Source organism: Herpailurus yagouaroundi, unplaced genomic scaffold (assembly GCF_014898765.1).
Source record: "Herpailurus yagouaroundi ecotype Mexico unplaced genomic scaffold, PumYag 29, whole genome shotgun sequence".
NCBI classification, from domain to species: domain Eukaryota; kingdom Metazoa; phylum Chordata; class Mammalia; order Carnivora; family Felidae; genus Herpailurus; species Herpailurus yagouaroundi.
The window spans coordinates 70,690,916-70,718,861 of NW_024412377.1; the positions used below are offsets into that span (position 1 = coordinate 70,690,916).

At 33.7% G+C, this 27,946-nt stretch overlaps 1 protein-coding gene across 2 annotated transcripts in view; it reads right to left on the minus strand.

The window, feature by feature from the left end:
* Nucleotides 1–27,946, minus strand: part of FER (FER tyrosine kinase) — a 437,513-nt gene that overhangs the window by 353,741 nt on the left and 55,826 nt on the right. For both annotated transcript variants that reach the window (XM_040447039.1, XM_040447033.1), the window contains 2 exons: nt 8,833–9,006; nt 3,339–3,438 (listed from right to left, as the gene is read on the minus strand). In XM_040447039.1, the coding sequence (XP_040302973.1) occupies nt 3,339–3,438; nt 8,833–9,006 (274 nt within the window). The remainder of the gene's footprint in view (nt 1–3,338; nt 3,439–8,832; nt 9,007–27,946) is intronic.

Sequence of the window (27,946 nt, forward strand, 5' to 3'; positions counted from 1 at the left end):
AGAAAGAAAGAAAGAAAGAAAGAAAGAAAGAAAGAAAGAAAGAAAGAAAGAGAAGCAGGAAGATGAAAGGAACTTCAACCAGATGAAAAAGAATTTTGAAACTATACCTAACTTAATACTTGATTTTGAAAGATTTTCCCTCTAAGTTGAGGAACAAGACAAACATCTTTGCTCTTTCTACTTCTATTCAACATAATACTAGAGGTTCTAGTTAAGGCAATTAGACAAGAAAAAGAAAAGAAAAAAAAAAAAAAGAAAGATATCCAGATTGGAAAGGAAAAGTAAAACTTTCTTTAGTCATATACAATATGATCCTGTAAGAGTTCTTTTGTGAAGTCATTTACTTATAAATTCACAAAACTGTTTTATGGTTAAACCTAAACAGGTGCTCAACCAAATTAAAGTATTCAGAACTTAATCCACAATAAGAAAGTAAAATCTGTATATTTTGCATTTAAGAACTCATTATTCTATGCTGCTGTCAAGAAACATTCTGAATTACTAACTTCAACTCAACAGGCTAGCTAAAATTATTTTGGTTGTTCTCAGTTTATATGTTATAAATAATAATCAATAGACTAGTTTCAAATTAGTCGAAGTCAACTAAAGACAAATATTTGCTTTCTCAGCCCAGCCCAGAGCAAAACAAGTTTAATAGTTAAGGTATATTACAAAAAATAATAATAATAATTAATTAAAATGCCACAGTAAAATTACAAATGAGTGTAATATTTTACATTAAATAATATTAACTGATGTTCCTTTGGATATAAATTTTAATATTCAAAATTTAAAGTATTTTGTGTAATCTACACAGCAGGGGTCAGGAATTTGGAATTTCAGCATTAACCTAGCCTTCCTGCTGATCTACTACTGCTAAACCTCCAGTTAGTTATAGTAACTGAGCCCTTTCTCAATCAACTGAACCCATTCTCAATCAAATCCAGAATTTAACCCTTTTACTATAGGAATTATTTTCAGGCCTTGTTTCCCCCAAAGCCTTGTCTCCCCCAAAGCCTTGTCTTCTCTAGCTGGGAGCTAAATGTCAAACTGGGGTTTTAAGACCCCCTAATATCTAAAGTAATGACTGGATGCTACAGCCATACTGGGGGTATTCACTGTCACTGCCTAGCTGTCCCTAGGACCCATTTCAGAACTGCCCTGTTCTGGCCTATACAATGAACTAAAGTTCTGACATTAAGTCTGCAAATGTTGGAAGATTTGCCATCATATCATCCTTATAAAGAATAAATAACTTCACAAAAGAACCCCTATTTCCATGTTAAATATAAAAAGCAGTTTGATAACAGAAACAAAGTATTCAAAAATATAATTTTACACTTTTTCACATAAACAGGAGTATAAAGATAGTGTTGATTATAAAAAAAGAAATGTAATATGTCACATATCAAACAAATTAATACAAGAAGTTATTTTTAAAATATGTATTCCACAGGATATAAGTTGATCAAATATTTGATAAAGAGCAATAAAATTCTTGAAAATAGGAAAATATTATCACTAATACCTTTAGAAGGAGAAATGTAAATAAGTTCACATATTTTAATTTCAGGAGATTCAGCCACGTAATACATTTCTTGGGATTAATTAAAACTACAGTGTTCAGGGGGTGCCTAGGTGGTTCAGTCAGTTAAGCATCTGACTTGGCTCAGATCATAATCTCACAGTTAGTGTGTTCAAGTCCCGCGTCAGGCTCTGTGCTGACAGCTCAGAACCTGGAGTCTGCTTCAGATTCTGTGTCTCCCTCACTCTCTGCCCCTCCCCAGCTCACTCACTCTCTCTCAAAACTAAACATTAAAAATTTTTTTTAAACTTAAAAAAAAAATGCAGACTTCAGGGGAGCCTGGGTGGTTCATTCAGTCGGTTGAGCAACCCACTCTTGATTCTGGCTTAGGTCATGATCTCATGGTTTGTGAGTCAGGCTCCATGCTGACAGTGCAGAGCCTGCTTAGGATTCTCTCTCTGCCCTTCCCCTGCTCACTTGCTCTGTCTCTCAAAGTAAATAAACTTTATAAAAAACAAACAAAAAAACAGTCTTCCTATTATTAATACAACACTAAATGGTATTTTATCTAAATTAAAATAAAAAACAATAAAGAAAAATTACTATCTGTGGAAAATCTTCAATAGTGTAAGTACTATGTATAAGAACTATTTAAAATTTTATTATGACATCAGAATTAGATTTCATTTTTTAAACCAAAATAAACTATATCATTACAAAGGAAAGACGTAGGAAAGGGAAGGAGGGAGAACTGCATGTTAAATCAGTATCTCTTTTAGTCTACTGGGATTAACATAAACATGGTGCTTCCATTGTGCAAGATACATTGAAATGTAGGAGCTATTTATTTCATTTACCTCCACAAAGTAAGAATATAATACACAAGTAAAAGACCAAGAGAAATATGTTAGTAAAAAGAAAAAGAAGATAGAATTACTAATAAAGCTTATATTTAGACAGGAAGAATTTTTTTAAAAACCTCCAACTTTTATCATTAAAAAAAAATCTAAATATGAAGACTGTTTACTCACATTTAAAGACTCATAATCATAAATGCTTATTTAAAACATAAATAATATGTTTCTCTTTCTATTTACTTCCAAAGCTTCTTATGAAAATGTTAGAGGAAATATATACACATAAAATTAAGCTATGAAGGGGCGCCTGGGTGGCTCAGTCGGTTAAGTGTCTGACTTCAGTTCAGGCCATGATCTCACTGTCTTTGAGTTCGAGCCCCGCGTCAGGCTCTGTGCTGACAGCTCAGAGCCTGGAGCCTGCTTTGGATTCTGTGTCTCCCTCACTCTCTCTGCACCTCCCCCACTCATGCTCTGTCTCTCTTTCAAAACTAAAATAAAAACATTAAAAAAAATTTTTTAAGATAAAAAAATTAAGCTATGAAGGCAAAATAATGCTATAAAATGGTCTGGCTGCTTTAGTGGCTTTTAAATACCATAGGCAAAAAGAGAGCTAAAAATGGTATCTTAACAAATACAACCTATTTTTCTTATTTACATTCAGTAATTAAACTTCTAGAGAGAAATTTTTAAATATTCCTTGCATTTTATTTACAAGTGCTACATAATTCCATTTAGTATGAACTACTAAAAAGTAAAAACTAATTTACATCATTTTTTTAAAAAGACAAAAAATAAAAAGACATTAAACAGTTTGACAATTAGTCTATTTTGACATATTTTGATATTTTTTAAATGTGAATTGGTCTAAGTGGAATTATTCTGGTACTTTAAAGACAATCTTCAAATGATAAGAATAAAAATCACTAAAATAAACATTTTTCATAATTTTGCCATACCTTTAGCTAAAGCTTCTTTATATTTCTCTCTGGCAGAATTCATTTCTTTTATCAACTGTCTATAGCTGGACTTTAATTTTTCTAATTCTGTCTTCGTAACCTGTCAAAAAAAAATGCAAAACAAATTTTAAATGATTAAATTTATATTTGTCAAGAACTTAAGTCCTAATATATTTTTATTGCTTATAGATCAGAGTTGTTCCTTAATATACATTATAGACAATATATTAAACACTGGTTTAGAAGTCAATGATAAATTCAACGCCATATGAAAAAAGAAAAACATCTCTTAAAAATAAAAGCAAATCAAGAAATAGTGCTGTCATCATCTAAAATTTAAAGACCAATAGATTAATATACTATGTATAAAATATTTTTTCTAAAAAATATTTATTTTAATATACAGAATAACTGAGTTGTAACAATTTACCAGTTCTAACATGAGTTTTTTGGTTTTTGTGTTTTGGGTTTTTCAGATATTGTAACATCACTTAAAATAAGATGTATCTAACAATCACTGTTGGCTACATAATAATCATGACAGTGGTCATTACATACATACATGAAATCTGTTATTCTATCTATGGAAAGACTAAACAAATGCAGGTCCTTGATTCTGTACCCAAAAAACACTTAAAAGTCTGCTCTGTCTGAAATTAATATAGCTACTTCTACTTCCTTTTGATTAGGATTAGCATAGTATATCTTTCTCCATCCATTTACTATCAATCTATATGTGTCTTAATATCTAAAATGGGTTTATTGTAGACAACATATACTTGGGTCTTGTTTGTAAATCCACTCTGAAATGTCCCTTAATGGGCTCATTTAGACCACTGACCTTCAAAGTACTTATCCACACACTTGGATTAATAGGTACCATATTTGTTAGTTTCCTAATTGTTATCCTTGTTATTTGTTCCTATTTCTAACACTCTTTTTTATACTTTTCTGTGGTTTTAAGTGAGTATTTTATACAATTCCACCCTCTCTTATTTCTTAGCGTATCAGTTACATTTCTTTTTTAACTTTTTTTTAGTAAGTGCCCTAGAGTTCACAATATGTATTTAAAACTAATGCAAGCCTACTGTCAAAGACCACTATACCATTATACCACATTTCAAGGACCACTATACCACATAAGTATCTTACAATAACAAAATAATCCTAATTCCTCCTTCCCATCTATCATTGCTGTCATTCATTTAACTTATATATAAGCATACATAAACATATATCTATATATATACACACACACAAGATATATTCATGACTGTACATAATCAAACGTTGCTGTTACGATTTTCAATAAAGTGTTATGTGTTAGATTAATTAAGAGTGAGAAACATAAATTTTTACTTTATCTTCACATTCCTTCCCCAGTGCTCTTCCTTTCATGATGTAGATCTGAGTTACTGACCTATATTATTTTCCTTCTCAGTCCACTGGATACAAATTTCCTCAATTTTTGTCTATCAAAGAAAGTCTTTATTTCATTTTTGAAGGATAATTTCACAGGGCATAGAATTCGAGGAAAGTGGGTTTTTTCTCTCAACACTTAAATATTTCATTCTACTCCCTTCTTGCCTACTTAATTCTGAGGAGAAATCAGATGTAATTCTTATATGTTCTTCCATACGTTAAGGTGCTTTTGTACTCAGGCTTCTTTCAGGATTTTTTCTTTATCTTTGATTATCTATAGCTTGAAATAAACATGGCTAGAGTGTAGTTTTTTGGTCATTTATTCTGTTTGGTGTTCTCTGAGCTTCCTAGAACTACTGTTTGGTGTCTGACATTAATTTGGACAGATTCTCAGTCATTATTATTTCAAATATTTCTTGTTCCTTTCTCTCTTTCTTCTCCTACAGGTATTCCATTATACATATGTTACATCTTTTGTAGCTGCCTCACAGTTCTTGGATATTCTGTTCCATTTTTTTTTTTTCAGTCTGTATTCTCTGCTTTCAGTTTTATAGAATGTTACTGATATATCCTCAACTTCAGAGATTATTTCCTCTATTGTGTCTAATCTCCTACTAAGCCCTTCAAAGTCATTCTTCACTTCTATTAAGGTATTTTAGATCTCTAGTATTTCTTTTTGGTTCTTTCCTAGGATTTCCAACTTTATGCTTACATCACCCATCTGCTCTTTCGTACTTACTTTATCCATCAGAGCCCTTAGCATATTATTCATAGTTGTTTTAAGTTCCTGGTCTGAGATTTCCAACATCCCTGCTGTGTCTGGTTCTGATGCTTGTTCTGTCTCTTCCAATTCTGCATGTTTGGCTCTTGGTAAGCCTTGTTATGTTTTCTTGATTGCCAGGCAGATTGTACCGAGCAAAAGGAACTGATTAAACCGGACTTACTAACGTGGTGATAAGCTGCCAGAAAAAGGGAAAGTATTTTATAGCCTATGATTAGGCCTCAGTCTTTTACTGAGCCTATACCTCTGGCTATGAACTTCACATGTGTTCCTCAGCTCACTAGCCCACTCTCCACTCAGAGTGGACAGGAGTTATGAATCCCCCTTGCCCCAGATCAATTAGGTTACAGGTAAACAGTTTCTCCTAAGCGACTTTATTAAGAACAGAATGCTTTGGCATATGGCAAAATGGTTCCTTTTCCCTCCTGAAGCATGAGCTTTTTCTCCAATATTCACTGTGAGAACCTGGTAGAGGTCTAGGAGGTAAAATTCACAGAAGTGTGTAGTTCCCTCAATAAGTAGCTCCCCCTGGAGGTTTTAACTGTCAGAGTTGTCCACACTGAGCCTCCAGAATTTGTCACTTACACTCCAGGTTTTCCTATAACCAGTACTATTTCCCAAAGAGGCTTTTGCTCTGATAAGTTGTAATTCTCTGTATTCGCTTGTCTGTCTCTCCAATTTTAGGGGGAGCCATTTGCCCTGTCACGTCACTTCTCTTAAGGATCTAAAAGCAATTGATGATTTTTCTATTTGTTCAAATTTTAACTCCTTGTTAGGAATGAGTGACAACTTCTAATCTTCTTATATGCTGGACTGGAAACTGGAAGTCTTAACTTCTGAAGTTGCTAAAGAACCAATTCATGTTCTCCAAGCTGGCTTATTAATTGCAAAAAGCAAGCATTTATCCTGATTCTTGTATATGAATGATACCTCAGGGTAGCCAAGTAGGTGATATAACAAAACTTTCTATTGAAAAATTATAGCTAACAATCATATTAGGAATGATAGAAGTAAAATACTGCCATTTTACAACCCCTAGTAAAATAATGGATCTAAGCAGTGAACATCAATTATTTCTAAACCTATTAGGTAAATGTCTGAAAAGAAACTTTTTTCATAGGTTGATCAGGCTAGCAGGACTGGAACCTATTAGACAAGCTTAACATCACAAATAGATAAACAAGATGACATTAGATATCTCTGATAGGGGGAAAAAAAAACAGGAAGTCTATACCAGCACCTATCATGTATTCTTGCCCCAAATAAGTAGACAGAATGTTATCAAGCCAATCTAATTACTCTCCAGTTTACAGGAAAATTGAAGGATGAAGAAATATGTGAAATCACATCACAAGATGCTAACAATAAAGTCAAAAATTAAGGAACTTCAATTCTATAGAGCAAATTACCCAATTTCTTCCACAAATAAATAGCATTTTTAAAAGGTTGGGAGTGGTAGGTGCCTGGGTGGCTCAGTCAGCTTAAGTGTCCAACTCTTGATTGAAGTTCAGGTCATGATCTCAGGGTTTGTGTGATCAAGCCCCACACTGGTTTTCTGCACTGACAGCGCAGAACCTTCTTGGGATTCTCTCTCTGACCCTCCCCTGCTTTCACATGCATGTGCTCTTTCTCTCTCAAAATAAATAAACTTTTAAAAAATGGGGGGGGGGGACACCTACAGATTAAAATTATTCAAATGCATGTTTGGGTCATGATTCAAATGAACCAACTGTAAAAAAACATTTAAAAAACAATCAGTTGAGCACAGTCAGAATATTTTATAACATTAAGAAATTACTGTTATTTTTACGTAGGTTAATGATAATATAGTTAAGTTTTTTTTAATATTTATTTTAGCAATATATACTAAAATATTTATGGATACAATGATATCTGAAATTTTTTAAATGGTTCAGTGTATTAGAAAATGGAGGTGAGTATAGATTTTAAAAAACCTTGACTATGTGGGTGGATCAGTCAATGGGAGTTTGTTTTACTATTCTCTCTCCTTTTGCACATTTGAAACTTTCATAATAAAAAACATTTTAAAAAGTTACCCAGAAAAAAACAAACTCTGATTGTGAAAAAAATTTTAGAAATATCAAAACTCATTTATTTTGCCTGTATTTTCTTTTCTATTATATGCATAGTAAAAATTAAAATCATAAAACTTAAAAGAGCTACTGCAGTAAGTAAAAAATAAAAATTCAAAGTGATAAGAGAGCACTGTATAGTCTAATTGGCAGCATTCTTTTCTTTCAGAAGAGTATATAAAGTAATAGTACAGCTTATAATCAATAATGTTTTATAATAAATAGGAATAAAATATCACTTATTAGAGACACCAAAACCTATTTCTAATAATAAAATGATGGCCCACCAACACATGAAAAAATGCTCAACATCACTCATCATCAGGGAAATACAAATCAAAACCACAATGAGATACCTCCTTATACCTGTCAGACTGACTAACATTAACAACTCAGGCAACAACAGATGTTGGCGAGGATGCGGAGAAAGAGGATCTCTTTTGCATTGTTGGTGGGAATGCAAGTTGGTGCAGCCACTCTGGAAAATAGTATGGAGGTTCCTCAAAAAACTAAAAACAGAACTACCCTATAACCCAGCAATTGCACTACTAGGTATTTATCCAAGGGATACAGGTGTGCTGTTTCAAAGGGACACATGCACCCCCATGTTTATAGCAGCACTATCAACAACAGCCAAAGTATGGAAGGAGCCCAAATGTCCATCGATGGATGAATGGATAAAGAAGTATGGTAGATATATACAATGGAGTATTACTCGGCAAGCAAAAAGAATGAATTCTTGCCATTTGCAACTACGTGCATGGAACTGGAGGGTATCATGTTAAGTAAAATGAGTCAGAGAAAGACAAAAATCATATGACTTCACTCATATGAGGACTTTAAGAGACAAAACAGATGAACATAAGGGAAAGGAAACAAAACTAATATAAAAACAGGGAGGGGGACAAAACAGAAGAGACTCAAAAATATGGAGAACAAACTGAGGGTTACTGCAGGGGTTGTGGGAGGGGGGATGGGCTATATGGGTAAGGGGCATTAAGGAATCTACTCCTGAAATCATTGTTGCACTATATGTTAACTAATTTGGATGTAAATTTTAAAAAATCAAAAATAAAATAATAAACAAATAAATAAATAAAATGATGACTAAACAATTTTTAAAAGTCAAACAAGATGAAATATTTCAGTGAGTCTCAAAGTCAAATTAAAAAAAGAATTCCAGAATAAAAAGACAAACCTTGATCATCTCTGCCTCTATCTGCTGATGAACACCTATAAAACTTTTCTTCATCTGTTGCTTATCTTTAATCATCATGGTGAGCCTGTGTAAGGGTCCAGAATTTAGGTCCTCTGCATGTGTCTTCATTATTCTACTAAGTTGCTCTGTCTGCTGAATCATAAGTAGCCAAGACTTTAAAAAAAGAAAGAATGAAAGAAAATTAGCACTTGTATTAAAGGCTGCCATTTAGTTGTGCTTTAAGTGTTCTGGAACTTTAAATATTTAGTTTTACAGAAATTATTACATTAATACAAAAATGCCAGGTTTCTCGCAATTGTGCAAGGAGCTATGAATGGCTCAGATTTAACATCTTCAACTTCAAGTACAAATGCTTCAAAATTTAGTAATCAGAGACTATGTAGTATTGGAGGAAAGGGATTAAGGCTCTTCGAGAGTTCACACTTGCAGTCTTCATTTTATCACTTCTTGTCTCTTTGTCAATATGTTGATATAATCCTTCTGCCTACACCATACTGATGCCTCAGTAAGGTCACCATTTCCTAATGGTCAAATGCAACAGATATTTACCCGTCTTTATTCTTAACATTTCTCTCTGTGGCATCTGATCTTGCTGACCCACTCACTCCTTCCTGAAACTCTCCTTTTCTGGTTTGGATGGCTTCTTATATTCCAACATACCAAGTTGTCTTCTCCTTTTCCTAAAAATCCCTTCTCAATCTTTGTACTTGCTATTCATTTGCTGCTTATGTATTAAATACTGGTAATCTGTGGATTTCTATCTATTCTCGTTTCTTAGTAAATACCATTAGCTCTCAATGGTTTTTCCAGCACAACACATTCCATCAATAGCAGACACACATAATGGTGGGGTTTGGGACAAGTCAGCATATGGATACTGCTGGAAGAACAAGTCATTTGTTATTAAACATTCTAATTTCTAGATACTAAAAAAAAAAAAGCAACTGAGGAATACTCTTCACTATAGATCTTCAAAATTCTATTCAGAAACAATTGTTGGAGATATACCATGGCTGGGTAAGATCCATGTTAAAGATTAAAAAAGTAGACAAGGTATGATTTCAGATATTTACTGATTATAATAAATTGTTATGCTATTACTTATGATCTGTGAATGAACAGGATTACCCTCCATTGGTTAATGTTCTGATATAATCCTAAATCAAAATTTAATAAGCATCTAAATCAAAATAATAGCCTAAAAGAATCAAATTCTTAGTCATAGTCAAAACTCACCAGGCTCTAACTTAGTAATCTTGTTTTTGGTAAACTGTAATATACATTTTTTTAAAAGTTAACCTTTGAGTACATTTTTTAGGGAGAAGGGCATTCTTAGTTATGAAATGTTATTATGAACATGGAGTAAAATGTGACCAATAAATCTGATTTATTCAGATTCAAAACTCTAAGTACTAATAATATGCTCTTGATACCACAAAGGAATTTAAAACTGATATATCTCTTCCATTAAAATATAAAATTTAACAAAGATGAAAACAGTAAAAAACAAAACTATACAAACATGGATTAAAAACAAACTAAATATCCTAATAACTTCTGTAACTTGGCCTTTTTCATTTTTGTATTTTCACTCTAAAAAATACAATGCTGGGAAAACACTATGTAGCATGTTCAGAATGTTAAAACTACGAAAAAATAAGAGGAATCAGTGTTTCATTCTCTATCTTCAAAAATTAAATATTCTCTAAGTGCTTCATAGCAATAAATTTTTGTAATTTTACATAGGACTCTTTGCGGCCTAAGAGAGAAGCCTTCTTGGAAGCCAACATTAAAGGTGAGACAACAAAGTCAGATTGACCTCCTCTTCCCAGGAGGGCACATCTCATCCTGCCTAATGGTCCTGTTTACCGTAGTCACTGTGGGAAGTCCAAGCATCCCAAGATATATATCATCACGCCAATTACCAATCCTATGTTGCCCTCAATATTTCCTAATGTGACTCGGGAACTCTCTAGAGAATCCTGTACCCTCAAAAGCTCCTTAAAAACTCCTTACACCTCATATCAGAACTTTCCACTTACCTTCTAGCTTTTACAAAAACCTGGCTTTAACCCATTCCCAACATCCTAATAGCTAATAAATAAAACCACTCTTCCTAAAAAAGTCCCTGCTCCTTTGAAGTTCAGGTCACCCTTCCCAACAATCTATCAGCAAGCCTTTCTGATTCTCTCTCCAAAGTCTACCACAAATCCACCCACTTCTCTCCATCTCCACTGTCTTTTGGAAGTTATGACTATCTCTGGCTTAAATTATTACAAAACCTCCAAATTGCTGTCCTCTTTTTACTCCTGCTCCTCCCCAATCCACTGCCTTCAAAGTAGCAAAAGAAATTCTAATTCTCTTGCAAAAAAAACCCTACATTGCTTTTCCTTTGCACTTAAAAACAAAAATCCAACTTATTTCTAAAACCTAGTTGTCTCAGATTATCCATCCTCTGCCTGTCCTTCCAAGTTCACATTTTGCTATTCTCTACCCAACTAAATAAATAAACCATTGTTTTCCTTCAGTTTCCTGAACATTCACTCTTTCTCAAAGCTCACCCTCTCTTTCACTTGGCAAGACCCGTCTCTTCCTTTAGAAATCAACAAAACCTTATGTAGGTGTAATCCTTGCTTTTCTCTCTCTTAGCACTTGAAACAACTATCTGTATGTATACTTGTTTGGTTTTTTTTCTGTCTCCCCAACCAGAATGCAAGCTCCAGGGGAGTGGTACCATAACTCTTTCCTCACTAATTTAGGTATTTACTGTGATGCCTTAAATAGCTACTAAATATTCTTTGAAAGAAGAAAGGAAGGGAGGGATGGAGGCAGGGAGGCACAAATGTAAAAGAAAACCATGAATTAAATACATGCCATTAAAAGATATTTTCATTGTTTATTACCGGAAATAGAATGATAGCAATGCCAATTATGACAGGGAAGAAAAAAATTAACGGATCTTCAACTAATACAACAAAGGGAGAGGAGCAGTACATAATGCAATTATGAAGCAATGCCTAAAAGGAATGCGTGAGTGGGCAAGAAAATGTTTGGATAGTATATAATTTGAATTAGACAGGTGACTAGAATATTTGTTGTAAAGAGAAGAGAGTAAAATGTTAACAGATGCTTGATAAACAAAAGTAAAGGAGTACTTCAACATTTGCAATAGAACTTGTGCAGCACTTTGCAGATATGGCTCTTTGGTTATGGCACAGGAATGGCCAGGGCACAGACAAATTATCTGTTGACCAGGATAATTTGTGGAACATAACTCTTTGTAACCTAATAAGCAAAATACTGTAGGCCACTGGCAGGCATTCAAATTTCTTTATTATACAGTATCCTACGTAATGGTAATAATTCTGCTAATAATATTCCTCATAACGGGATTTTACTAGTAGTTACTCACTGATGCTGAACACTAGATAAGTTAAGAAATATTAACAAATAAAAACATCTAAAGTTCAACTTCAAAAAAATAATCATAGCAAAGAATAATAATACAATGTCTAAACACAACCATCGTGGTTAAGTTTATAAAACAGAATATAAATATATCCTAACTATTGAGAAAAGAGCTACAAAATGTAAATGTAGTAATAATGTAACTATAAAAAACTAGACAAAAAAATCTAGTGGATAGTAACAAAAACCAGGAATGAGAATTTGATGAGAAAAGTGTAATTATGTCCATTTTCCCTCTTTTCAAATAGAAGAGTGTATAGACAGCTCTACATCTAAAGTTTGTAAAGAAATATGGACTTAAGTTTAAAATTTTTAAATTTCAAAAGTTAAACAAGTGAATATTTAGGAAAAAAAAAACTATACAGACCATCTAAGTTATCAAAAGTACTTTTTGAAGAAAGTTAACATTGCCCATTAAAAAAAGAAAGAGAGCAAAAGAAACAAAAAATTATTGACAATTAAAAATGAGTTGCAAAATAAAAATTATGCTAAACACATCCGTTAAACATTGTATGAAAATATTATCTGTTAAACATCTATGAAAATTCAGGTAAACATTATCAAATCAGAGGAGGGAACTTCACTCTAGGCAATAAATAAGAAACATCAGTAAAATAAAATAACATACAACAACAAAAAGACAAGTAAAACTACCCCAGAAAAATATAAACAATAGGATTCAGTACTCATTATGTCCAAATAATTTCAAATTGAATTCTAGACCCAAAATATAAAACAAAGAAGGGCACATTATGATGCAGAAGAATATCAATTACAATGAACATATAACTGTCATGAATCTTTTCATTCCAGAAAACAGTACATGAAAACACACAAAGCAAAACAGTAGAAAATGAAATGAGAAATCAAAAGTAGCAGGAGAATTAAATGTACTCATCTCTACCTATGACAGATAAACTAAAAAAATAAATAATGCAGAGTATCTGAATAAGTAATTTAATAATGAATATGTTTGATCTATATTACATATAAAAATCTATATACCTCCCCAGGTATAGAAGATATGTATTTTTAAAGAATCTATGGAATATTCATTTTTTTAACTTTATTTTGAGACAGAGAGGGAGTGAGCAGGGGAAGAGCAGAGATTGACAGGATGAGAGAGAATCCTAAGCAGGCTCTATGCTGTCAGCGTGCAGCCTGATGCATGGCTCGATCCCATGAACCATGAGATCATGATCTGAGCTGAAATTGAGAGTCAGATGCTTAACTGACTAAGTCAGGTGCCCCAAATCTATGGAATATTCCTAAAAATTAGATGATATTATACTACAAAAAAATTTATAAATTTCTTCAAGAATAGAAAATAGTACATACTAACTATACTTTCTATCTAGCCTCTTACAAGGAAAAAAAGCAAAGAAAAAATCACTGACAGAATTTTTTAAGAAAAAAATAATTAAATCATTTCTTAAAAATAGATAGGCCAAATAGTAAAGTTTGTAAAACTAATATAAGACCTAGAAAATACCAGTAAATAAAATACTGACTACCAAAATCTATGATACAGAGCTCAATTTGCCAAAAGATTCACAAACTTTATAGTTCCATTTCTAAGTAAGAATAAAAATAAATTTATTAAATGTTCAATTTTAGAAATTGGGAAAGGAAGAACACTATAAAATCTAAGGAAAATATGGGGCGCCTGGGTGGCGCAGTCGGTTAAGCGTCCGACTTCAGCCAGGTCACGATCTCGCGGTCCGTGAGTTCGAGCCCCGCGTCAGGCTCTGGGCTGATGGCTCAGAGCCTGGAGCCTGTTTCCGACTCTGTGTCTCCCTCTCTCTCTGCCCCTCCCCCGTTCATGCTCTGACTCTCTCTGTCCCAAAAAAAATAAATAAAAACGTTGAAGAAAAAAGAAAATTTAAAAAAAAAATAAAAAATCTAAGGAAAATACAAAGAAGGAAATGAAAAGCAAAAAACAAAAAGTATGTATTAATTCATCAAAAACAAAAACAAACAGAAAAAATAATGTTAATAACACTAAAAGAGAGAGCTGACAATAATGAGGAAAAAAGAAAATAAAGTATCTAAAGTTAAGTCTAGGAAATAAGAAATAACCAGAGATTAAGAAAAAAATTATAAAATCTTTGAGAAAAACTGCTTTTCTCCTATTAATCTACCTTTTATTGGTTTATTTTTTAAATATCTTTTTGTTATCTTTAATTGACATATAATATTATATTAGTTTCAGGTATATAACATAGTAATTCAACTTTACATACACTAAGAAATGCTCCCTACAAGTGTACTTTCCATCTGTCACCATACAAAGTTATTATTATTTTTTAATTATTTACTTTGAGAGAGTGAGTGAGCCCGTGTGAATGGGGGAAGGGCAGAGAGAGAGAGAGAGAGAGAGAGAGAGAGAGAGAATCCCAAGCAGGCTCCCTGTGGTCAATGCACAGAGCCCTACCTGGGGCTAGAACTCACGAAACCGTGAGATCATGACCTGAGCCAAAGGCAGACGCTCAACCAAATGAGCCACACAGGCGCCCCCATACAAGGTTATTATTTACAATAGTAGTGACAATATTCTCTGTGCTGAACTCTACATCCCCGTGACTTATTTAATTTATACCTGGGAGTTTGTACCTCTTATTTTCTTTCACCTGTTTTGAAACCCCAATACTGCAAAACTCTTATACATATTTCTCTAAATCAAATCCTATCTACTGAAAAAAAGCAAGAAAAGAAAGACAACAATCTACCTAATGTAGGTTCTATTTTTTCTAAATGAATCCTTACTTTTACAGACAGCAAATTCAAAGAGATCAATAACCATGAAATACATAGTTATCATAAACCAATTATCCATAAAATATCTCTAAGAAAGTACAAAGCTCAAAATGTTTGCTAACAAATAATTTTAAACCTTTATGAATTAGATACCTTTGGTACTACCTAAAATGTTTCTAAGCACTGAGAATAAAAAAAACTTCCTAAAATCACCATAACAGAGACATCAAAAAGTGGCAAAGATGCGAATGCAAGCTGGTGCAGCCACTCTGGAAAATAGTATGGAGGTTCCTCAAAACACTAAAAATGAACTACCCCACGACCCAGCAACTGCACTACTAGGCATTTATCCAAGGGATACAGGTATGCTGTTTCAAAGGGACACATGCACCCCCATGTTTATAGCAGCACTATCAACAATAGCCAAAGTAAGGAAGGAGCCCAAATGTCCATCGATGGATGAATGGATAAAGAAGTATGGTATATGTATACAATGGAGTATTACTCGGCAAGCAAAAAGAATGAAATCTTGCCATTTGCAACTATGTGGATGGAACTGGAGGGTATTATGCTAAGTGAAATGAGTCGGTCAGAGAAAGACAAAAATCATATGACTTCACTCACATGAGAACGTTAAGAGACAAAACAGATGAACATAAGGGAAGGGAAACAAAACTAATATAAAAACAGGGAGGGGGACAAAACAGAAGAGACTTATAAATATGGAGAACAAACTGAGGGTTGCTGCAGGGGTTGTGGGAGGGGGGATCAGCTAAATGGGTCCGGGGCATTAAGGAATCTACCCCTGAAATCGTTGCTTCACTATATGCTAACTAATTTGGATGTAAATTTTAAAAAATAAAAAATAAAGTTAAAAAAAATGAAATAAACATTAACAAATATATATATGTTTTTAAATTAAGGTAACTTCATGTGAAATGATATAGAGAAAGTCCAAGGTATATAATTAGGTTAAAAAGTCAAACTGCAAAATAGTTTACAGAGTAAAATGTTATCTCTAGAAGATAAATAAACATCTTGTACAGGCTTATGCATCAAAAAAAAAATAACAGAATAAAAATAAAGATGACTATATTTGACATGTGGAAAAGATAAAAAACAATACTCTTTTTGTCTTCAAACCTGAATTGCTTTGGAAAATTTAAATATCAGAAATAATCGAAAACAAAATGATTTATGTACTATGTCAAATTCAATCTACAAGCTGTTCAAAATACATGCACACTGTGACCTAACAGTACAATAGCACTTCCAAATATAGAGCCTCCTAAAATATGAAACACCAGCCTCGACTGTATCACTCCAAATTTAGTACAGATGCTTCCATGAAATTAAATCGCAGCTCTCATGCATAACAGGAATCAATCATCACACTAGAAGCCAAAATTATATCTAAAGTAAAATAATACAGGAGCCCCTGGGTGGCTCAGTCAGTTAAGCCTTTGACTCTTGATTTCAGCTCATGATCTCATGGTTGGTGAGTTCTAGCCCCACAAAGTGCTCTCTGCTAATAGCATGAAACCTGTTAGATTCTCTCTAATCCCTCTCTCTCTCTGCCCCTCCCAGCTCATACCCTTCCCAACTGGTGATTCGTATGCTCTTTTGCTCTCTCTCAAAATAAATAAATAACCTTTAAAAAAAAAAAAAAAGAAATGTTGGTATTTCCCCCAAAAAATAATATAGAATGAAAGAAAGAAAGAAAAAAAGAAATAAAGAAAGAAAGAAAGAAAGAAAGAAAGAAAGAAAATACAGGACAAGGTGAGTTGTTTTTTTTTAATCATTACTTGGTAGTATGAGAAAATATAAAACAATATCTACTCAAAGATAATAGAAAATATTAGCAGCTCTTCCATAAGGAAAGTAAATACTAGTTTAACTTACTTTGGGGAAATAAAGTCTAAATTAATTTTTTAATTAAATGATAGAATACTCCCATTTTATTCCATTGAGACACATACAGTAGCAAACAGGTATGAAATATTAAATACAGATCCTTCCAGAACTGCTTATATTTCTATGTATTAGTAATTTAGAATTAACAAATTAATCATGCATATTAGCAGATACTCAGAAATGAGCCAAAAGAAACCAATGATCATTAACCATGATTCCTTTGTGCTAGGAAGAATGCTAGAAAGAAGAGAGAAAATAGCAACTAAAGTAAGGGACTTCTTCCAGCCTTGACATAGTAACTAGAATCAAACCCATCTTCCCACTGAAACTACAAAAGTGAGCATAATACATATGAAACTGTTTTTAGATACAGGATAACAGGCAGCACAGGATTGGAACCCTAAAGAAAAATGAAAGACCTGAAATTGCCCCACTTTTCTGACTGGAGGTACTTTCCTAAGGGAAGTGCAAGGAGAAAATCAGAGTGTAAGACCAGAACAAGTATAAACTTAAAAGTCACAGTAAAAAGTTTGACTTTATACTAATTACAATGTCCAATTATAGAAACTTGGCAGGGGAGTGACATGGCCATTATAGGGGGCAAATTAAAAGTCAAAGAGAAAACTCTGGGCCTCGCACTGCTTGCATGTGTTTTTGTTTTGTTTTGTTTTCTTTTCTTTTAACAATAATGCAAAGCCTCACTGGATCGGAATTATCTTGAATTCTAAATAAATAGTCTGATTTTATAAATACTAATTACACCTTACCAGAAGAAAAATAAAATGCTTTTAGGAAAATATTTTAAAATAAAATTAGCCAAGAGGGGATAACAGGGACCAAATTTACTCTTTCACCTGAAAAAAAAAATGGACAAAATATAAGAAATAACAGTTTTCAAGATACTAGATTTCAGGCAGTGAAAGATATGAAGTGATCACTGAGAGAAAAAAACAAACAAGATGAACCCTACAATTGCCCTGACTTACTGACTTAGAGGCCGCCCCACAGGGAGGAGAAACCAAAGGAGGTGTGAGCAGAATCCTAGAGTTGAGGAGGCAGAACAGAGAGTCTGGGAAGAACAAGGCAGCTAGAGTTCAAGGCACACTGACTCCTGGAGAGGATGGAGGCACACAGAGAAGCCTGGACATCTGCAGTGAGCCTCACTCTGGTATTTGGCAGAAAACTGGTCAGTGCATACCCATGAGGAAACTACATGAACTGGGGGGAAACTAGCTGAAAAGATTACAGGCACAGTACCTACTGTTCACATATGGTCAGGAATAGTGCATTCCTACCAGCCACTCCCAAAAAACTCATAATTCGTGGGTACTGGTAAGAGCTCTGGCAGTGAGGAGTCACTAGCCCCAGAATTAACACTGCTCTGACCCTGCCTAAGGAAATTAAAATCAAGATCCAAAAGGATCAAGCTCTTTCCAAGTAACTTAACTGTGCTCCCTCACAAAAATCAACAAAACAAAGCCATATAAACTATCAAAAATGAAACTTAGAGAAATAAGAATCCAGAAATAAACAGAGTATCAGTGGGCTGCAGAACACCTTATAGACATCTAATTATACACGTAATAAGGAACTTCCAAGGAGACAGAGGAGGGATAGGAAAAGTATTTGAAGAAATAATAGCTGAAAACAGTGAAAACTCAATGAAAAACAAAAAATTCACAGATTCAAAAAGCTCAGTGAATCCAAACAAGAAGCATGAAAGAAAACACACTGTCAGTACCACATCTGAGGCAAATAGCCTTGGAACATTTCAAACATTTCATAATGATAGTATAATAATCTTCATAAAATAAGCTAGTTATGTATACAAAACCCTGTCAATTTTATAATTCATTTGATGAGTTCCTGGAGATCTCTGATTTAAATTTTCTTCCCCTGTAGCGGGAATACACTAGTTTCCTTCCCTGCATAGTTTATGTCACAGTATCTAGAACAGCAGATATATTCTCATCTGATGGGAGATTTTAAGGAACCAAAAAATGAAATTATTTGGTGAGTCAAAGAAGGATGGATCATCTGTGATAAGTATGTCCTTCAACGGCAAGGGAATTTCGGCTTCTCTAAGTAAAGGTAAAGCCTTTCTAACAATGGAAGGGTCAAAACTTTCCAGCCCTTGTTACTTCAAGTACTATAAATTCTAAGGTTATCAAACACTAACACAATAACCAAAACAAATCCCAGATAAAAATACTAGGTAAACAAAAAATAAATAAATATTTTTAAGATAAAATAAAATAAAAATAATCAATATAATTAAAGTCACTAGTTGGATTCCAAAGACTGGTACCATATAATACACTGAGCTACATTAGCTCACTCATTGTCCAATCTCAGAAGATAACCATTTCCAGAGACCACATGACTACCAAAATATTGCTATTGCTACTGCTACTAATAAGAGTAAGTCTAGATATCTAAACACAGATCAGGCCAGGAAGAAAACTACATCACCTTTTCTTGCTCACCACTTTTTCTCCCAGCTTCCTAGCCTCAGTATCCTTCATCTGCTTTTGTTCTTGGACTTAAAAGCCACAATTCTCGTTCTTCCAGAACAAGATCCAGAAAGATAACAGGCCAGAGTCACCTTTGCCCTTCAGAAGCAAATCACATAACCTCAGCAGTGGCTCCCACCAAAAAGTTAGGTGCTGAGCTAAAGACCTCTGCAGTCTTCTCCAGCCCTTGCACCATACGATTTTTCTCTCCTTAGCTACTTCCCTCTATACTGTCATCCTCATAAACTCCTTGAGTTTTATAGCTCATGTCCATAGAAGATTACTTTGTTGATCCAGCTCTAGTGGTTTTTTGTTAATACAGGGCTGACCTATTTGGACGTTTTAAAGAAAACAATAAATTACAGTACTGCTTCTGGAAATGCTTACTTACTCCCTCTAGCTTCAGTGTGATATTCCGGTTTTCCAAACCATTGCATCCCATTCCTGTTCCCCATCCATGTCCTGAGGCAGTTGTTCTGTTATCCCCTATTTCCTGTATCCCCAAAATCTCCTTGATTGGCTCTTTCAGCTTGACATCTCTTTAAAAGCAGGCTTCTTTTTCCTCCCCGAATCCAGCCAACACTTCGAGCTACTGCTCAATCTAATCTCTTTAAAAAAAACCCTCATATAAACTTCTGAGGGAAAAACGTAAAATTGTGTATTTGCTCCCAGAAGTTATGAACCAGACTCTATACTTAGGACCCTCTCTCTCTCTGAAACTCTGTAAAATAAATGTTGTTTTCTTCTCTCACAACCTGTGTAACTCAGAACCAAGAGGAGGGGTTATGGTTTCCCTTTCTTCTCCCCAACCTCACCCCTATTAAAGCTAACCTTGCTTGTCTAGACCACCCTCCGCTCCTCCTTTTTAATGCTATCGACTTCTTCTAGACTATAGGCTTTATCTTATATACTCCTTATATCAACACTGAGGCAAATATCTTCATCTTATAAATGGTGTCAGAGAGATTAAATCATCTGTCAAGGTCATACAGCTAATAAATCTGCCTCTGAATGTGCTAAATCCAAAACAACCTAACATGCTGGAGGACCCAGAAGTATGGTAACCTAAAGACACTTGCATCTAAAGATTATGTTCATATTTATTACATCTCCAAAATACATGCATCCAAAGAATAACTATCTAAGCTAAACTAATGAGAGTACTTTACAAACTGGTTACAAATTACACAATAATCATTGATTAATCTTTATTTAGTGCTTTATCATTAGAGGCCGACAGTCACAGGGAAAATCCATCTCCCCTTCAGGCCACCTACTTTGCAGCATGAGTAACATCTAAAGTGAAGAAGTCCTTTTAGGCCAAGATTAGTGAGTCATTCTTGATATGAAAGAAAATAAAAGGGGCATTGCACTATATTTGGCTTTCTAACTAAAATAATGACCTAAACTTAAAATCTCCTTAAGCAGAACAATTAGGAAATAAATCATCATCTTCTGTCTAACCAATACCAGCACCACACTGGATAACTAGAAATAGCACTACTTTAATATAAACATACATATAATACACATTTCCCTATCCCAAGAAAACAAAATTACTAGTTTGAGACTTTTATTTTTAGAACATTTTTCAGAATCCTGATGTGTAAACTGAATGGTATTATTATATTATAAAATACTGTTTTTACCTGAAATGTATTTTTCAAAAGATTTTTTATATTCCTAAATTTGATTTTTTATATTGTCATTTTGTGACCAAAAATATTTCCTAGAAATAAATGAGTCTCTTATTTCACAATGAAAAAGAGGAATAATGATTCCATTTACAGAAATTTTATTCTCTCCTATATCCCTCTTAAAAAAGGGATCATATGCTACATTGCATATACTACATAGTATCACACATTTCCAAAATAATTAGTATAAACCCTAAAATGCCTATTTGACTCTTAGGTATACTATCAGCTATATTAGGATGAATATACAAAATTAAAAAAAAGTAAGCACTTCACTCAATTTTTAAGTTTTGAATTTTCCCTACATATAGGGAAAAATTATACCTTTTAGAAAAACAAATCATGCTTTCCACCTTTGAACTAGCAGTTGTGTGGTGAGGTAAATCAGTATTACATAAACCAAAAGTAATTTAAACTTCTGAGTTCATTATACCAAAAAGTATTTATCCTGGGACACTGAGTCAAAGAACAAACTACTACTGTAGCTATAATTACAGTAAAGCATTGAAAATAATCAACAAAATGACTCCAGCTTGAAAAATACCTAAATAATAGTTGTTATAAATAGGTTTCCCCTACAGACCATATCTCCCAACTTGCTTTCTTTCCAAGTTGAATGTTTTTAAGACACAACAATAAAATTCCATGAAGAATGCAAAGTTTCTGTGCCACAAAATAATTCAAAATAAATAGTTCTCTGAAACAACAATTTTTATTCAGAGTTTGTCTATTACATAAGAATGTTTTTGGAATTTCTGAGTCCTTATGAGATAAAGAAATCTAGGAGACAAGTCATTAAATTTCCCTAAAACTGAGAATTGCAAAGATTGAACTGCAAGTGCAAAGTACTTCCCATACACAAGAGCCTGCCTTTACATTGTCTTCAAAGCTTTCTGGTTTGCCCAGGCCAGTGGGTCACAATTCTGCCTGCAATAAGAATTACCTGGCAGCGTTTTAAAAATACCAAATCTTGAATCCCATGACCACAGATTCTAATTTCATAGGTTTTGGATGGGGCCCAAGGATCAGTATTTCAAAGCTCCCAAGTAATTCTAATATACTAGTTCTGCTCTAACAAAACATTTGTGTCCCCAGTCATCACTGGGTTATGCAAAATCACACATTAAAAACCACAGGGCTTATTAAAAAAAAAAATGGTGTTCGATACACAAGAGTCAAAAAATTTATCAGGGACACATTTTTACAACGTTTATTTATTTTTGCGACAGAGAGAGACAGAGCATGAACGGGGGAGGGGCAGAGAGAGAGGGAGACACAGAATCGGAAACAGGCTCCAGGCTCTGAGCCATCAGCCCAGAGCCTGACGCGGGGCTCGAACTCACGGACCGCGAGATCATGACCTGGCTGAGGTCGGACGCTTAACCGACTGCGCCACCCAGGCGCCCCGTGGGGACACATTTTTAAAAAGACAGGAACCTAATAAAAACTTTGCATGGTTTTACATATATTAAATGGTAACAAAATATATAGTACTACAGTATATATGGCACTTTATTTTGAAAAGACCTGAGGTTGACTTATCAAAAGTAGGTGGCAGAAGAGCTGAAGACTGTTAAGTTTTTGTGAAGTGGTAGAAAGAATGATCTGAATTTGGAGAGTTGCAATATCACGTGTGGATGGGTGTGGCTTGTAACACAAGACATGAACAGAGGTAGCTAATAAATGACAAATGTGTGTGCCTATGTGAGTTTTATATATTCCTAAGCAGCTCTATTCATTTGGATAGTTTTCATCATTCACCTACTGTTTCTTCCAGATGTGTGCATAAATACAAAACCACATTGTGCTCAAAGTATTCCCTAATATATCAATTGCATTGGAACAAATTCATGTTTTTAAATCAAGCTTTACAGCAGAATTGACTCCACATTCAGACTTAAGAATTAGTCTTAAAATATATACAGTTGAAAATCTAGTTACATAGGTTCTAGTTACAGTATGTTTATTATGTGACTACTAAATAACAAGGCTGGTTCATCAAAACACATTTTTCATTACTTTTGATTCCCATGTAGCATATGTAATATAGCCCATATTTCATTCTACTTTGTGTTCAAAATATAAACCAGTATGTCCCTTCAAATAGGTTGTGTTGAGAATTATGTGTACCACTATACTATTTCAGCAGAGTTGCCTGTATTCTGATAGGTGTAATTGTATATTTACTTATTTTTGTTCAGATTTATTGGGATATTAGTAACATATAATACATGCAAGTTTAAGGTGTACAACACGATGATTTGATACATGTATATATTGCAAAGTGATTACCATAGTAGGGTCACTTGACACCTCCATATCCCCTCACATTAATCATCCTTTTTATCCTGTGGTGATAACATTTAAGATCTACTCTCTTAACAACTTTCAAGTATATAACATGGTACTATTAAATATCATCACATGATGTACCTCACATCCCCAGAAATTATTCATCTTATGGCTGGAAGTTTGTACCCTTTGATCAACATCTCCTCACTTCTCTCCCACCCTCTTCACTTCCCAGTTTCTCGTAACCACCATTCTAATCTCTATTTCTATGAGTTGGCCATTTTAGATTCCACATATAAGTAAGAATATATAGCATTTGTCTTACTCTGACTTATTTCACTTAGCAAAATACCCTTAAGATCCACTCATGTTATGACAAAAGGGAGGATTTCCTTCTTTTTTATAACCAAATAATATTCCATTGTATATATACACCACATTTTCTTTATCCATTCATTCATTGATGGATGCTTAGGTTATTTCCATATCTTGGCTATTGTAAACAATGTTGCAATGAACACAAGGGGACAGATATCTTTTCAAGATAATAATTTCATTTCCTTCAGATATATATCCAGAAGTGGGGTTACTGGATCATATATTAGTTCTATTTTTAATTTTTTGAGGAATCTCCATGCTTTTTTTCAAAGTAGCTATACCAATGTACATTCACAGCAACAGAACACAAGAACTCTCTTTTCCCCACAATCTTGCCAACACTTATCTCTTGTCTCTTTGATAATAACCATTCTAATAGGCATGAAGTAATAATATCTCATTGTGCTTTTGATTTGTATTTCCTTGATGATTAGTGATGTTGAACATCTTTTCATGTGTCTGTTAGCCATTTGTTATGTCTTCTTTGGAAAACTGTACTCAGATCTTCCACCCATTTTTTATTGGATTTTTTTTTTTTTTTTTTTGCTATTGAGTTGTATGAGTTACTTATATGGTAAATACTAACTCTGTACCAGATAGATGGTTTGCAAATATTTTCTCCCATTCCCAGGTTACCTATTAATTTCGCTGAATGTTTATTTCTGTGCAGAATCTTTTTATTTTTACTTTTGATGCTTACTTATTTTTGTTTTTGGTGCTTGCTATTTTGGTTCAATATCCAAAACGCTGTTGTCAAGACCAATGTCAAGGAGCTTTTTCCCTATGTTTTCTTCTAGGAGTTTTACAGCTGAGGGTCTTATATTTAGTTTGTAAGCCATTTTGACTTAACTGTTTTGAGTGGTGTAGGAGAGGGGTCCAATTTCATTATTTTGCATGTCAATATCCAGCTTTCCCAACACCATTTATTTATTTTTTTTAATTTATTTATTTTGAAAGAGAGAGAGGCAGAGAAAGAATACCAGGCAGGCTCTGCACTGGCAGTGCAGAATCCAATGTGGGGCTCAAACTCTCGAACCATGAGATCATGACCTGAGCCAAAGTTGGACACTTAACCAACTGAGCCATCCAGTTGAAAAGACTATTATTGGCTCTCTTGTCAAATGTTAATTGATGATATACACATGGGTTTATTTCTGGGCTCTCAATTCTATTTTACTGGTCCACATGCCTGTTTTTATGCCATACCATACTGTTCTGATTGTTTTACCTTTACAGTAAAGTTTGCAATCAGGAATTTGATGTATCCATCTGGTTCTTCCTTCTCAAGATTACTGTGGCTATTTGGGGTCTTTGTGGTTCCATCCAAATTTAGGACTGTTTGTTCTATTTCTGTGAAAAATCCCATTGGGATTTTGATAAGGATTGCACTGACTCTATAGAAGGCTTTGGGGAATAAGGACATTTTAACGATATTAACTCCTCCAATCCATTAGCACAGAATATTTTTCCACTTATTTGTGTCTTCTTCAATTTCTTTCATGTCTTAAAATTTTTCAGTATACAGATCTTTCACCTCCTTGGTTAAATTATTCCTAAGTATTTTTTTGATGCTATTGTAAATTGGTTATTGTCTTTATTACTTTTTCTAATAGTTCATTAATAGTGTATAGAAACACAACTGATTTTTTATGTTGCTTTTGTATCCTTTAACTTTACTGAATTTATTAGTTCTAACAGTTTTTTGGTGTAGTCTTTAGGGTTTTCTATGTATAAAACTGTACCATCTACAAACACAGACAATTTCACTTCTTCCTTTCCCATTATAGTATCTTTTATTTCTGACAGGTGTAATTTTAATGAATAAGAAAACACAAAGTAAAATATACCTTAAAGGTCCTCAAAATAATATAGCTGTTAAACACATGAAGAGATGTTTAATTTCACTCATAATCAGAGAAATATAAAATAAAGCTACACTAAATATCATTTTTTACCTACCAGACTAACAGAAATTCAAAAGTCTGACAATATATTCTCTTGCACAGATTAAATAGAAACTGGCACTTTCAGATATTTCTAGTGGATATACCAAATTGTACAAGAGCTACAAAATAAATTCATAATTACAATGGAAATATATGACAAAATGACATGGACATTTACACTTCGACCTAGAAATCTCATTTCCAGAAATTTACCCTGAAGATACTCATAATACACAAAAACACATCTGTAACAAAGTTATTTTTTGCAGTATTGTTTGTGATTGCAAAATACTATGAGACATAAAATTTCATATGCAGTAAATTGGTTGAATATGTAAATATTCTCTGTCATAGAAGGAAACAGGATCCTAGGGGAAAGGGTTTATTCCAGGACTGGAAAAGGGAACATTCAAGATGAGCCTGGGATATCTTAGTATGCCAGAAAATAAAAAGTGCTCAAAGAATGATGGGGAAACAGTCCAAGTAATTGAAAGCAAACATAACTACTGAGGCTTCTATCTCCCAAAATTTCCCCAAAACAATACAAACAAAAAGGGAAAAATAAAACCTCCCAAAAGCCAGGCCCTCAGAATTAAAGACAGAATGTACACACTTCAAAATAACTTTTAGTAAAAAAAAGAAAATTACCAAAACACAGAATATGATTTCTTACAATCATGTTCTACATTTGGAACTTAAGAGACAAAACAATTAAATGAAATGAGTTATTCTGGATTACATCTTGAATCAGGGTTTAAAAAAATGTCAAAAAGGGACATTACTAGGACAATTGACAAAAGTTGAATACGGAATATGTTTTTGATAATAGCATGGTAATGATGCTCAATTTCCAAAGTTTGATTACATTGTGGATATAGTCTCAGAAAAAACTTAAATAAATATTTAAGAATAAAAGAACACGATGTGTTCAACTAATTCACAAATCATTCAAGAAAAAAAGTAATATATAATTATATTGACAGAGAAAGCAAACTAAAGAGTATATATGGCAAAATGTTAACAATTAATGAATAGAGTTTACAGAGATATCTTTGTTTTATTCTTGAATATCTGCTGTACATTTTAATTTTTTTAAATAAAGACATAAAAATCACTGGAAGAAAGACTTCTGCTTTCAGTCAACATAGAGAAACAGTCATTGCTTTATCCATCTGCATAAAACAACTAAAAACTGTGCAAAATACATGGAACAACAGCATTCAAGCCGCTGGACATCACGCAGTGAAGGACAGTAAACCTTGAGAGAGTCTACAGATCAATGAACTGAGCCCTAAGGTTATCCCAGCTTACTTAATGGAGAAAATGTCCAGGCTAAAACCCAAGTTGGAAGAGCCAAGCAGAACTCAGCAATCTCTCTCTGTAAGTTAAAGAGACAGAGTTCAAAGCACAGAGACACCAAGACAGATTACTGGAGAAGAGACAAGGACCGAGTAGTACAGAGAACAGAACTGCACAAAAAGAAAACTCAGCAGATCTGCAAAGGTTCTCCCTTGATCGTTTAGCTAAGTACTGATTAGCTCACAAATACGAGGAGACTACTCTACGCCAAGGTAATAACCCACCTACAGTGATCACACGGAATACTGTCTAGAGCTCACATAAGACCATGGAATTGTGCCAGGGCCTAACACCCAAAATGCAAAATCTCATAATATCAGGAGCATCCTTTGAGTACTGAGAATGATCTTGCCTCAGTAGAAGAGATAAATTCATCCTAGAATACAAGTAGCTCTGATCCACATAACAAATTAAAAGCAAGAGCCAAAAAGATAAAACTGTCTCCAAGTAACCAACTGTCGCCAATCCCAAAACAAAGCTCAAGAATATTTCTAAAAATATATAAATACTCAGTACCTAAATAGGTAAAATTCATAATGCCTGGTATCAAATCAAAGACTACCAAGCATAAGGATGCAGAACAATTAGTCAATCAAAACTGACCCCAGAAGTAACACAGATGATAAAAGAAAGAAAGAATAAAACAACTACTATAACTGTATTCCAAGAAACTAAAGGAAAAAATAAGTATTTAAGTAGACACATGGAAGATATAAAAAAAAAGATTCAAACTGAACTGTTACAGATAATTCATTTATTTATGACTTGT